General features: G+C 53.3%; 2 protein-coding genes and 1 long non-coding RNA gene across 4 annotated transcripts; 1 reads left to right on the top strand and 2 right to left on the bottom strand.

The window, feature by feature from the left end:
* The first annotated feature begins 3,098 nt into the window (after nt 1–3,098).
* Nucleotides 3,099–8,119, top strand: NCCRP1 (NCCRP1, F-box associated domain containing). Of its 2 annotated transcripts, XM_019751351.3 has the most exons (7): nt 3,099–3,192; nt 4,996–5,342; nt 5,935–5,997; nt 6,082–6,133; nt 6,765–6,860; nt 7,421–7,559; nt 7,694–8,119. In XM_019751351.3, the coding sequence occupies exons 2-7, from the start codon at nt 5,045–5,047 to the stop codon at nt 7,832–7,834; spliced, it is 789 nt and encodes a 262-aa protein (XP_019606910.1). In that variant the 5' UTR covers nt 3,099–3,192; nt 4,996–5,044; the 3' UTR covers nt 7,835–8,119. The 2 variants fall into 2 exon arrangements, with proteins under 2 accessions (XP_019606910.1, XP_088656835.1); XM_088800709.1 differs by lacking the exon at nt 3,099–3,192 and having other exon boundaries at nt 4,655–5,342.
* On the bottom strand, nt 7,801–9,268 carry LOC148757560 (uncharacterized). Its single transcript, XR_016022227.1, has 3 exons — nt 8,731–9,268; nt 8,130–8,435; nt 7,801–7,927 (listed from the first exon to the last, which is right to left on the bottom strand). It is a non-coding gene; the product is annotated as an uncharacterized LOC148757560 (long non-coding RNA).
* A 693-nt stretch (nt 9,269–9,961) lies between these two features.
* Nucleotides 9,962–11,421, bottom strand: SYCN (syncollin). The gene is made up of 2 exons (XM_019751332.3): nt 10,999–11,421; nt 9,962–10,127 (listed from the first exon to the last, which is right to left on the bottom strand). The coding sequence occupies exons 1-2, from the start codon at nt 11,397–11,399 to the stop codon at nt 10,118–10,120; spliced, it is 411 nt and encodes a 136-aa protein (XP_019606891.2). The 5' UTR covers nt 11,400–11,421; the 3' UTR covers nt 9,962–10,117.
* Nucleotides 11,422–11,812: the final 391 nt, after the last annotated feature.

Here is an 11,812-nt window from a genome sequence, read left to right as displayed (position 1 = left end):
CAGTTAAAACAAGCTTCCCACCTGCTCCTCTTCTGTCATTATAGCCTGTTCGTCACCTTCAAAGTACTTAGTCCTGTTTGTCAATTAACTAGTTACTTGTTGACTTATTGAAGCCCATCCCTCCCTCCTCGAGGCCAGAAACCCCCATGGGGCAGGAATCTGTCTGTTCTTTGCTATTATATCCCCAAAGCCAGGGCTCAGCAACTGTGGATGCTTAATAAGCATTTTTTTGAAAGAATAATGAGTAAAAAGGACAATGGGAAGCTCAGGATCATTGTTTCTTTCATTAAAATTATTATATATTTTTAAAAGAGATGGTACACACAAGTGGTACAAAATCCAAAAGGTACAAAACACATAAAGTGAAAAGTCACTTTTCCCCCTGGTGTGTCCGGGTCACCGCCCGGTCACTGCCCCAGAAGCTTCCTTGGGCCTCCTTCCAGAGGTGTCTGACAAATACTTTTAAATTTTTTTTATTCGCACATGAGGCCCATTGTTCTACATCTTGCTTTTTTTCACACAATAGGCGTGCAGATATTTCCTTATTAGTATGTACAGAGTTGCTATAGGGTTTTCATTTTGTTTCTTATCGAGGTATAATTTACATACAACATCCATTTTAAATGCACAGTCTGATGAGTTTTCATAAATGTCTACACCCATATAACTACCACCACAATTAAGACAGACTGTGGTTTTGTGTTTTTTTTTTATTTTTTAATGAATGTTTTTTTTTTCTTTTTTCTTTTTTTTAAAATAAATTTTATTGGGGAATATTGAGGAACAGGGTGTTTCTCCAAGTCCAGTTGCCGTGTTCAATCTGTGCTTGCAGGGGGCGCAGCCCACCATTCCGTGTGGGAATTGAACTGGCAACCTGCTGCCGAGAGCTCCTGCTCTAACCAACTGAGCCATCCGGCTGCCCCAAGACAGAATGTTTTTGTCACCCCAGGAAGTCCATTCCCATGTCTCTTTGCAGTTCATCCCCTCCAGACCAGGTTACCAACGACCTACTTTCTTTGACTCTAGGTTACTGTTGCCTTTTCCAGAATTTGATATAAATGGAATAACACAATATGTGCTCTTCTGTTTCTTTTGGCCTGGCCTTTGTCACTCTACAAGACAATTTTTGTTTAACCCATGTGGTTGCGTGTTTCGATAGCTCAGGCCTTTTCCTTACTCAGAGTATTCCGTGGTATGGATGGAGTGGCTACGTTAACTATTCACCTGTTGATGACACATGTGTTATTCTGATTTGGAGCTACAGTTGACCCATGAACAACACAGGGATGAGGGGTGCCAACCCCCCCCACAGTCAAATATCTACATATAACTCTGACTCCCCCAAAACTTAACTACTAATAGCCTACTGTTGACCAGAAGCCTTATTGATAACATAAACAGTCAGTTAACACATATTTTGTACGAGGTCAGACAATTAAGTTCGCGAACTCATTCTAGAAAAAGTGCCACATACCTCGTTGCTGAATATCACTACGGTCACCTTCCAAGTACTCCCCTTGGTAAGCTATGCACTGATGCCAGTGCCTAGTCCACCCTTCGAAGCAATTTTGGAACTCTTTCTGGAATGGCCATCAGAGCTGTCGTCGTATTACCCTTGATGTTCTGAATGTCATCAAAATGTCTTCCTTTCAATATTTTCTTTATCTTCAAGTAAAGAAAGAAGTCATTGGGGTCCAGATCAGGTGAGTAGGGAGGGTGCTTCAATACAGTTATTTGTTTACTGGCTAAAAACTCCCTCACAGACAGTGCCGTGGGAGCTGGTGCACTGTTGTGATTCAAGAGCCATGAATTGCTGTCAAAAAGTTCAGGTCGTCTAACTTTTTCATGCAGTCTTTTCAGCACTGCCAAATAGCAAACTTGGTTAACTGTTTGCCCAGTTGGTACAAATTCATAATGAATAATCCCTCTGCTATCAAAAAAAGGTTAGCAACATTGTTGCAGTAAGCTTGCAAACTTGATTGTCAGACCTCGTATGTACTAAATACTGTATTCTTACAATAAAGTAAGCTAGAGGAAAGAAACTTATTAAGAAAATCGTAAGGAAGAGAAAATAATTTCCAGTAATTTATGGAAAAGAAAAACCATGTATAAGTAGACCGATGCAGTTCAAACCTGTGTTCTTCAAGGGTCAACTGCATCACGAGAAAGCACATGTGCAGATCTCTGTGAGGACACATCCTTTCCCCTCTTGGGGCTAAATCCTAGGAGTGGGATCACCAGGTGGTAGGGCGGGAACACAGTGGGTTTTATAAGAAATTGTCAAATTGTTTCCCAACATGGTCACACCATCATTCATGTTTTTTAACATTTCATGACATGTGAAGTGTGGCTTTGGGGAAGGGTAACATGTTGGTCACCCAGGCTTTGGTGACCTGGGTGGACTATTTGGAAAATAGCCTGTCAGAGGTCAAGTCCCCACACCGGGACCTTTACCACTTGAAAGGTGGAGAGTTTGAGATGTAATGTTGAAAGCCACTTGGCTTTACAGGGCCCCAATTCTGTTCCTGAATCTCTGAGATTTAGGTAAAAAATGTTTCTCATAATAGGAATGTGGGGGTGAGTGCTTCTTAAATTTTAGATTCTGGGGGCCAGAGGGACTAAATCAAACTCCTGGGAGTGGGGCTTGAAAATGCACATTTTAAAATAAATCCCCTGGGTGAATCTGATGTTTGGGAACCTGTGAGTGTAGGGATGTGGGTGAGCGGGCAGGGCATTCCAAGTGGAAAGAACTCCATGAGCAAAACCCCTGAGATGGGAGAGAACAGGTCACAGGACAAGGACCAGGGCCTCAAATGCCAGCCAGAGAGCTGGGATTTTTCTCCTGAGGGCAATGGGGAGCCCTGGAGGGTTTAAGTGGGGGAGTGAATGGTTGGGTTTAGGCTTTCACAAGACCCCTTGGCTGCCGTGTGTGTGTGTGTGTGTGTGTGTGTGTGTGTGTGTGTGTGTGTGTGTGTGTGTGTGTGTGTATGTGTAGACCACAGCAGGCCGTGAGCAGGAAGAGGAAGGGTGGTGACTTCTACTCTGCGGACTCTCCCCTGTCCTTATTTTTAGGCCTCTGGCTTCTGGCCACTCCCTGCCCTGGATTCTGACCTGGGGACAACTCTGACTCCACTCACCACACTCTTGCTCTGGCTCTGCGCCTTCCTCCTCCTCCTCTTCCAATGACGACAGGTAGGCAGGTGACCAGATACAGGTGTGGGTTTGTGTGCTTGTTGTGGCCGGGGGAGTGTCTCCAGTTGTGCAGTTGTGCATATGTTGAGGGCTCTACCAGTATTTGGATATCTCCTAGGACTTCTGAGTGCAGTGGGGCTAGGCTCTGGTATGCATTAGTTGGGCTGTTCCCTCCCATGGGTCCTCCCTGCCCCCCAGAAACCTGGCCAGTTCCCAACTTTCCCAAAACAAGTCATTTCACCTCTCTTGCCTCTGATCTGTGAATGGAGTTACTATTACCAGTTCCACCATCTGGAGTTGTTGTGAGGTTCAGTGAGTTAAAGACAGACACTCAGTAAATATGACATTATCTCCTATCTGCTTCTGTGTTTCTCCCTGGGGGCAAGTTGAATCTGTGTCCCTGTGTATCTCATCTGAGGCTCTGTGTATCCAATTTGCCACATACCAGCTATGTAACCTTGCATGAGTTACTAGACCCCACCTGCACCTCAGTTTTCTCATCTGCAAAATGGGTATAGCAATAGTATCTCTTTTTAGGGAGGGTGTGTTGATTGAATTAACTACCCCACCAAAAGAACTTAGGACAATGCCTGGCACACAGGCAGCCCTCAATTACACGAGCATCATCACTGGGGTGTGAGCTCAACTCTGAGCGTCTGCAGCATGTGTCTCTCCAAGAATCTGGGGCAGGAAGTGCCTGTGGAAGCCCGTGGGGTTATCTGGGGGCAGTAAGGGACTGGGCCTGTGAGGGTGGCCTCTTTTCTCATCTGTAAAATGGGGATAACAGCAGGACTCCACGCAGGGTTGGTGTGCAGGTGAGACGGGGCTGGAGGGCATCCGGCAGCACACAGCTGTACACCGTTTGCTGTTACCTTTCCTTTAGAATTAGCAGCACCTCCCTCCTTATCATCTTAGAGGATGAAGTGAACTTGTAAGCACTTAGACCAGCTCCTAGCAAGCAGAAAACACTCCCTGTGGTAGCTGTAATCTGTGTGGAACTCTGCGCCTGTGCTCACCTGGGCCAGGTGTGGGATGTGGCGTGGCTATCTGGCTCTACAGGTTTCTCCGCCACCCCACTTCCTCCGCACCCAGACCTCCTGTCCCCACCATCGCCCCATCATCCCTCACTCCAAACTCCCTGTGACCTCTGACGGAGGAGGCTTTGGCAGCCTGTGCTGTCTGCCTCAGCCCCAGGAAGGGGTACAGACACCTCAAAAATCTAGGTGGGGTTGCTGCTTCCTTCCCAGCTGCTATCTTAGTGTCTCCCTGGGGTCCCCTATCTCTGTGACTCCCAATCTCTGGTTCTGGGTCTCTCTCTGCCCTCCACCCCCTCACACTGGTTTCTAGAACAGGAAATGTCAGGGTCCCAAGGGTGTGTCCCAGGTGAGGGCAGAGGAGGAAGTAGCAGAGGCAGGATCTCTCCCCTCTACCCCCACCCCCTTTGCTGAGGGAGGGGTCTTCATTAATTAACCTTTTAGTCTTGCCAGGCCAGATCTTAAAGAGGTGGATGAGCCTCATTAGAGAGCAGGGAGCCCTGGCATTAACTTATTTGTCACACCCCTCTCCCAGGCCAGTACTTGGGATCTCAGCTCGCCCTGGGAAAATTGGGGCAGGAGGCTTGGGAAACTGAGGGAGGGTTGGGGCTCTGGGCTCCTGGGTCTGAGGGAGGGGCTGGTGGCCTGGACTCCTGGGTCCTGAAGGAGAGGACCTGGACATCTAGGACTGACGGAGGGGGCCAGATCCTTCCCTCAACACACCCGTCTTAAACGACAGATAGAGCGCCCCGCCCCCTCCCGCCCCCAGTTAACACAAGCCCAGAGAAGGAGCGGGGACAGTCGCCAACACCCGACGGATGGAGGAGGTGAGGGACGGACACGCGCTCGGCGGCGGGATGGAGACCAAAGAGCCCGGGAGCCCCCAGGAGCCGCCGTCGCCGCCCCCACCGCCGTCGCCGCCATCGCCTTCGACCCCGGAGAACCCCGGGCTCCCCACGCTGGAGCAGCCATCTGAGGCCCACGCGCGGCAGCTGCTGATGGAGGAGTGGAGGCCGCCGGGCGGGAGCCTGGAGCTGCCACCGGGTCTCACCTGGAAGCTACTCTTCCTGCGGCGGCCGCTCTACCGCAACTTGCTCCGCTCGCCCAACCCCGAAGGTGCGGACAGCGGAGCGGACAGCGAGCGGAGCGCCCGCCAGGGCGCCACCACCGGCTCTGTCCTCCCTCACGCTCCCTTACCCAGACCGTCCGTTTCCTTGTCTTTCTATCTCTGTTTCTGTCTCTGTCTCTTTGTTTCTATCTGTCTCTTTTTCTGTCATTTGTGCTTCTCTCTGTCTCCTTGCGTCTCTCTTTTGGTCCCAGGCTGCATCTCTGTCTCTATCTGTCTCTGTGTCCTGTGCCTCTATCGCTCCCTGTGTCTCTTTGTCTCACCCTGGGTCTCTCTTTCCCTCCCTCCCTCCCTCTCTCTCCCTTTGCCTATATTCTAAGTCTCTTTCTCTTGGTTTCTCTCTGTCCCTGTTTTCTGTCTCACCAGAAAGCCCTCCCCGTCCGCATTCCGGCATGGTCCCTTTCCCCCAGGACTTTCTCTGTCCTTGGGCCCTGACTCATTCATCCCTGCTAGGCTGGTCAGGCCTGGCAGGTGGGGCACAGATTCCTGCCCCTCCAGAGGAGCCCTGCGGGTAGGGAGCAGGGAGGATGTGGAGAGGGGCAGCTTCAGCCCGTCTGAGGCTCCATCAACTGCCCATTTCAGGCATCAACATTTATGAGCCGGCACCGGCTACCGGTCCCACACAGCAGCCCCTGGACACTCTGGGTGAGTGCTTGGTGGCTGGGTCGGGGGTGGGGGGGGGTGCTGGAGAATGGGCACGTTCTAACTCTTTGCCCCTCCATGTGACAGGCAACTTCCACGGGTGGTACATTAAGACTGAGAAGCTCCTGCATAACCTCAGGTGAGTGGCTAGGACTAGGGTGGCCTGCATTTGATTCCCTCCTCCTGACTTCATTGCTGTGGGACCTAGAGAAACTGACTTTGCCTCTCTGGGCCTCAGTTTCCTGCTCTGTAAACAGGGTTAGTCATCAGAAAGAATGCTCATAAAACACATAGGACAGGGTCTGGCCGAGTCTGGCTTGCACATAGTAGGTGTTCACTAAACAGCAGCTGTTATTTGTTCCTCTTTTCAATTTCTTTCCCTGGGAGGGAGACATTCCCCAAGGCCTCCATCTGTCTAGATGAAACCGAGCCCCCCTTCTACACGGTGAGTGAGCTAGCTGGTGTAACTCAGGGGCTCGGAGTCCTACATGTCCCAGGATGGGATGGCAGCTCTGCCGCTTCTTTGCTGCTTGACCTTGGGTAAATCGGTTCCCTTCTTGAGCCTTGGTTTCCCCATGTGAAACACAGGGTTCAGAATGCGTCACCCTCCCAGGGAATAGTGGGAACCAAGACTGTAAGGTGCCAAGTGAACACTCATGTGAGGATACCATAATCAGGGTTTCCTGCTCCCTGGGGTCAGGCCAACCTGGGAGATGCCCAAGAATGGCAGCAGGTCCCAGAGCCCACCTCCCCTGTGCTCTCTCTCACAGCTGGACTGTGAAGCAACAGTGTGTGAATCTGCTGGCCGAGGGCCTGTGGGAGGAGCTGCTTGATGATGAGCAGCCAGACATCACGGTCATGGACTGGTATGTGCCTCTGCCCTACCAGGTCCCCAAAGCCCCAGATCCGCCCTGTGCTCCCCTTTGGTCTGAGCTCCCCACAAGGACCCTCCAGCCCTGCCCACCTCTCTGGCCTCTTCTCTCTGACACTTTCAGTTTTGGAGATGTGCCAGGCCCAATGCTATTCCTTCCTCCTCACATGCTTGCTGCCCTCTGTTCTCGAGACAAATTCCTCCTTATCCTTTAGGAATCAGTTACACATGGCTCCACCAGGAAGCCTTCCCTGACCACCCCCGAGCTGGGTCAGAGGCGCTATGTCACAGTGCCCCAGACTTCCCCCATCCTGACCCTGACCATTCCTGATGGTCACTGCCTGGTGACAGACAGGTCTGCCTCTCCCCGGGACTATGAATCCCATGAAGGCAAGGCATGGGCTACCTTGATCACTGCTGTGTCACCAGCACCACCCAGCCCAAGTGCACAGAGTGGGGGCCAGTGAGTGTGTGTTCAATTGCGATTAGGGTTAGAGGTTGGGGTGAGGATGTTTGGGCTGTGGTGGCAACTGAAGACCTGGACCCCACCCCTAGGTACGAGGACAGCCGGCTGGACGTGTGTGTCTATGAGCTGCACGTCTGGCTGCTGGCAGCTGATCGCCACACAGTCATTGCACAGCACCATGTGGCCCCCCGGACCTCAAGGAAAGGTTCCCCTGGCTGCTGGATCCAGGTGACACTCCCTTCCCCAGCCACCACCCTCAGACTTGTGTTCACATCCCAGGACCTCACAGAGGGAAAGGGGAGGAGAGCAGGGCTCGTAGTTCCCTAATAAGGACTTCTTTCTAATCCTGGGTACGACCACAGGTATCCCACGTATTCCGCCAGTATGGTCCTGGTGTGCGCTTTGTCCACTTCCTACACAAGACCAAGAACCGGAGGGAGCCTGGTGGGCTGCGGCGGACAAGGGTGACTGACTCCTCCGTGTCTGTGCAGTTCAGAGAGTGACTGGCTGGCTCCAGGCCTCTTCTGACCCTTGTCTCGTCTATCTACCCCCTTGACACCCCTCTTAGCCCTTAGCACTTCCTGGTCCCTTAGCACCTCCCTGACCCCTTAGCACCTCCCTGACCCCTTAGCACCTCCCTGACCCCTAGCACCTCCCTGACCCCTAGCACCTGCCTGACCCCTAGCACCAACCTAACACTTAGCACCTCCCTGACCCCTTAGCACCTCCCTGACCCCTTAGCACCTCCCTGACCCCTAGCACCTCCCTGACCCCTAGCACCTCCCTGACCCCTAGCACCTCCCTGACCCTTAGCACCTGCCTGACCTCTAGCACCTCCCTGACCCCTAGCACCTCCCTGACCCCTAGCACCTGCCTGACCTCTAGCACCTCCCTGACACCTAGCACCTCCCTGACCCCTAGCACCTGCCTGACCTCTAGCACCTCCCTGACGCCTAGCACCTCCCTGACCCTTAGCACCAACCTAACACTTAGCACTTCCCTGACCCCTAGCACCTCCCTGACCCCTAGCACCTGCCTGACCTCTAGCACCTCCCTGACGCCTAGCACCTCCCTGACCCTTAGCACCAACCTAACACTTAGCACCTCCCTGACCCCTAGCACCTCCCTGACCCCTAGCACCTCCCTGACCCCTAGCACCTCCCTGACCCTTAGCACCTCCCTGACCCCCTAGCACCTCCCTGACCCTTAGCACCTCCCTGACCCCCTAGCACCTCCCTGACCCTTAGCACCTCCCTGACCCTTAGCACCTCCCTGACCCCCTAGCACCTCCCTGACCCCCTAGCACCTCCCTGACCCCCTAGCACCTCCCTGACCCTTAGCACCTCCCTGACCCTTAGCACCTCCCTGACCCCCTAGCACCTCCCTGACCCCCTAGCACCTCCCTGACCCTTAGCACCAACCTAACCCTTAGAAGTCCTTAACCCTTAGCACCTCCTTGACCCTTTAGCACTGCCACGTTCCCTTAGCACTTCCCTGATGCTCAGTGCACCCTGTTCCCTTGATACCTGCATGGCACCTCAACTTCTCCCTGATCACTTACCACCACCTAGGCCCCCTTGCTCCTGCCTGGTCCTTGGCTTCTCATTTCACATATTCATACATCCTTGAATGTCTGACTCTGTGGCATCTCACCTGAACTCTCTGGGCTCCAGAAAGGCAGGGGCCACTTCTTCCTGAGTCAGTGCTTGGCAGTAGGTTCTCAATAAATTCTTGTTGACTGAATGAATGTGCCCAAGGATGCTGAGTATTTCCCCGACCTTTACCCCTTAGAACTTCAGGGAGTTCATGTCCCACTCACACATCCTCTAATCCTGATCCTCCAGCACCTCATAACCCCTCTACCTTTTGCACCTCCTGTGACCTCTGATCTCTTCACATAGCCCCAATTTATGGCTCCTTCACATCTCCACCTACCTCATTTCCCATATTTCTTAATTCTCAGAATCTCCCTGAATTCCCCTCCTCCCTCCATCCCCAATTTGTCATCCCCCCCAGAGCTGTCCCCATACCTCTCCTTCTCCCCAAACCCTCATTTCTTCTCTAACTCCGCCAGGGTCCCCAAACCCAGGTTTCCAGCAAGGGCCCTCATCCCTGGGGAGAGGGGGGCTGGGAACAAATTGCAAATTCAAATTTGCAGAAATATGCAAATTCGAACTAAAATGTCCTCCATGTGTTGGGGAGGGAAACGTTGAAAGTATTTAACAACCCCTAAGTCCTGGGCTCTGGCCAGATCCCACGTCAGACCCCGGGCCTAGCCTGGGGCCGCTCCTTGAAGGCCTCCTGCTGTCCCACGGACGAATCCTGAGTCTGGAGTTACCTGGCAGGCTAGTATAGCTGGGGGGCACTCAGGGAAGGGCTCTCTACCAAAAAGTGTGGGAAGCATATCAGTGTTTAACAATCAGCCAGCGGTACTATTGCATGCTACCACGTCTTACGGATGTGTCTTTATGCACATAGAAATCATGCCAGAATCTATCTAGGAGTGTCCCCTTCCACAGCACTGTCCCCCGTATGGGCTGATCCACCTCTGACTACCCTGCTCTCTTCCCCATCCTGCCCCTATCCTGTGTGGACTTGGGTCCCAAGCACAGTCAGATGGCAGACAGGGACAAGTTCACAAGGATTGTATTGCAGGGAAAGCAGGGTGGGGCGCAGGCAGAAAGCTCTTCCTTTTGGGACTTGGGGCCTTCAGCAGGCCCCTGACACAAGGCCAGGTGGGGGGCTCAGCACTCTGGGGGGGCTGGAGGTGAGGAACCTGTGAGGCATCAGTAGCATCTGCAACAGAATAAAAAATTATCACCAGGGAGAGAGTGCCAGGGGCTCAGAGACCCAGGGTGTGGGGGTTCTAGAAGCTAGAGATAAGGTTGGGGGCTGGGGCTGGGCCCCAACTTCAGGAGCAAGGTGTCCTAGCCTGGGAGTTTAGGGTTGGGGGCTCTTGGGGGAGAAGGGCAGGTGGGGTGGTTTTGGAGGGTGCTGTGGATAGATCTAGGGTCTCTAAGCTTGGACACATGATGGCAGGGTGGGCTCAGGGGCCTCCAAAGTCAGGTCTGGGGGCTCTAGAACTTTAGCAGGGGCTCTGGGACTGGTCTCCAAGGCAGAGGAGAGGCTCATCTAGAGGGTCTCTAGGTGGGTGGAGAGGATGAGGGCTAGATAGGGTGTTCCTAGAACTGGGTCTGGGGTCTTGAGGTCTGGGAGCTCTGGAATCTGATGATTTTGGGAGGGAGAGAACTGGCTTTGGTTCTGGGGGCTCCAAGGTGGGGGTGGGTTGATGGCTCCCAATGCCTAAGCTAGGCTTGGCAACTCCAAAGTTAGTTGGGCCTCCCTGAAGAGTACAGCTGTGGGTGGGTAGGCAGGTGGGGATTCAGGAAAGTTGGAAGGAGATGCTCTCAGAATGGAGGGTCGGGGATTGGGTCAGCTTCTGATTCTGGGAACCCCAAGGGGTCTGAGAGATCCAAGGAGTATGGAATGGCGGGAGGGGGTGCGGGTGAGAAAGGGGACCTCCAGGACTGATTCTAGGGACTCCTCATTTGAATCAGAGGCTCAGAGGTCTGGACAAGCACAGAGGGGCGGGTGGGGCTGGGGCCTGGGTGCTAGGTTTGGAGCTCCGAACGCGGATGTGCACCCTGGGGCATGGGCAAGGGGTCACCTGCAGTAGATGGAGGAGATGGCGTTGGACCAGTGGCCAAAGATGCCTCGGCGGTACTCTTCGAGACGCGGGTAGGCGCCTGCGGAGAACCTGCGCGACTTGCCGCCCTTGCCCCGGCGGGACCACACGGTGAGCTCGCAGCGCTGGCCCACCACAAGCGAGGAGACGACGTTCGTCCAGCTGTAGGGCAGGAAGGGTATGTCAGCGCCCGGTTCAATAGACAGCTCGGCGCCCCCGCAGCAGTTCTCGTAGTAGGGGTCACTTTTGTCGTAGAGCCTGGCGCATGTTCGCGTCCCGTTGGGGTTCTTGAGTTCCGCAGCAGTTGGGCAGGCTCCTTGGATGCCAGGGATGGCCACCAGGGCCAGGGGCAGGACCAGCAGCAGCGAGTAGAGCGGAGACATGGTGACACTTGCAGGGCCAAGCCCCTGCACGCTTTTAACTTTTATGCGCCTGACCCGTGGGAAGGGAGAAGCTGCCAGATAAGGGCTGGGAGAGAGCTCCCCCTCCCCCAGGTGCCAGGAGACCTTCATAACCCAGATAAATAAACCCACAACTGATAAATACAAGACGGGCATATTTGTATAAACCTTAGCAGGTTAAGATTGTATGTGGCAAACAACCTTATAAAGGAAGTCAATAAACAGGACTAACCAGGACTTGAGGGCTAGTCACTTGCAATGCAGAGGGTAACAGGGTTAATAGGCAGGAAGAACTCAAAAAGTTGACAAGAAATGGAACAATCCTCCCTCCACATAAGGAAAGGCTGAGGGAGGGGAAAGAGGGAGGGGGAGCTGGGCCTCCAGGCAGAGCAGGT

Source organism: Rhinolophus sinicus, chromosome 8 (genome assembly GCF_057876585.1).
Source record: "Rhinolophus sinicus isolate RSI-liver-muscle chromosome 8, RSI-T2T, whole genome shotgun sequence".
NCBI lineage: Eukaryota > Metazoa > Chordata > Mammalia > Chiroptera > Rhinolophidae > Rhinolophus > Rhinolophus sinicus.
Note: the sequence above shows the minus strand (reverse complement) of the source record. Positions and strands in the feature narration are given on the sequence as shown.

Coding starts and splice junctions, on each gene's coding strand:
- NCCRP1 (XM_019751351.3), top strand. CDS start 5,045: ATGGAGGAGGTGAGGGACGGACACGCGCTCGGCGGCGGGATGGAGACC. Junction 5,998..6,081: donor GCAGCCCCTGGACACTCTGG/GTGAGTGCTTGG, acceptor TCCATGTGACAG/GCAACTTCCACGGGTGGTAC. Junction 6,134..6,764: donor AAGCTCCTGCATAACCTCAG/GTGAGTGGCTAG, acceptor TCTCTCTCACAG/CTGGACTGTGAAGCAACAGT.
- SYCN (XM_019751332.3), bottom strand. CDS start 11,399: ATGTCTCCGCTCTACTCGCTGCTGCTGGTCCTGCCCCTGGCCCTGGTG.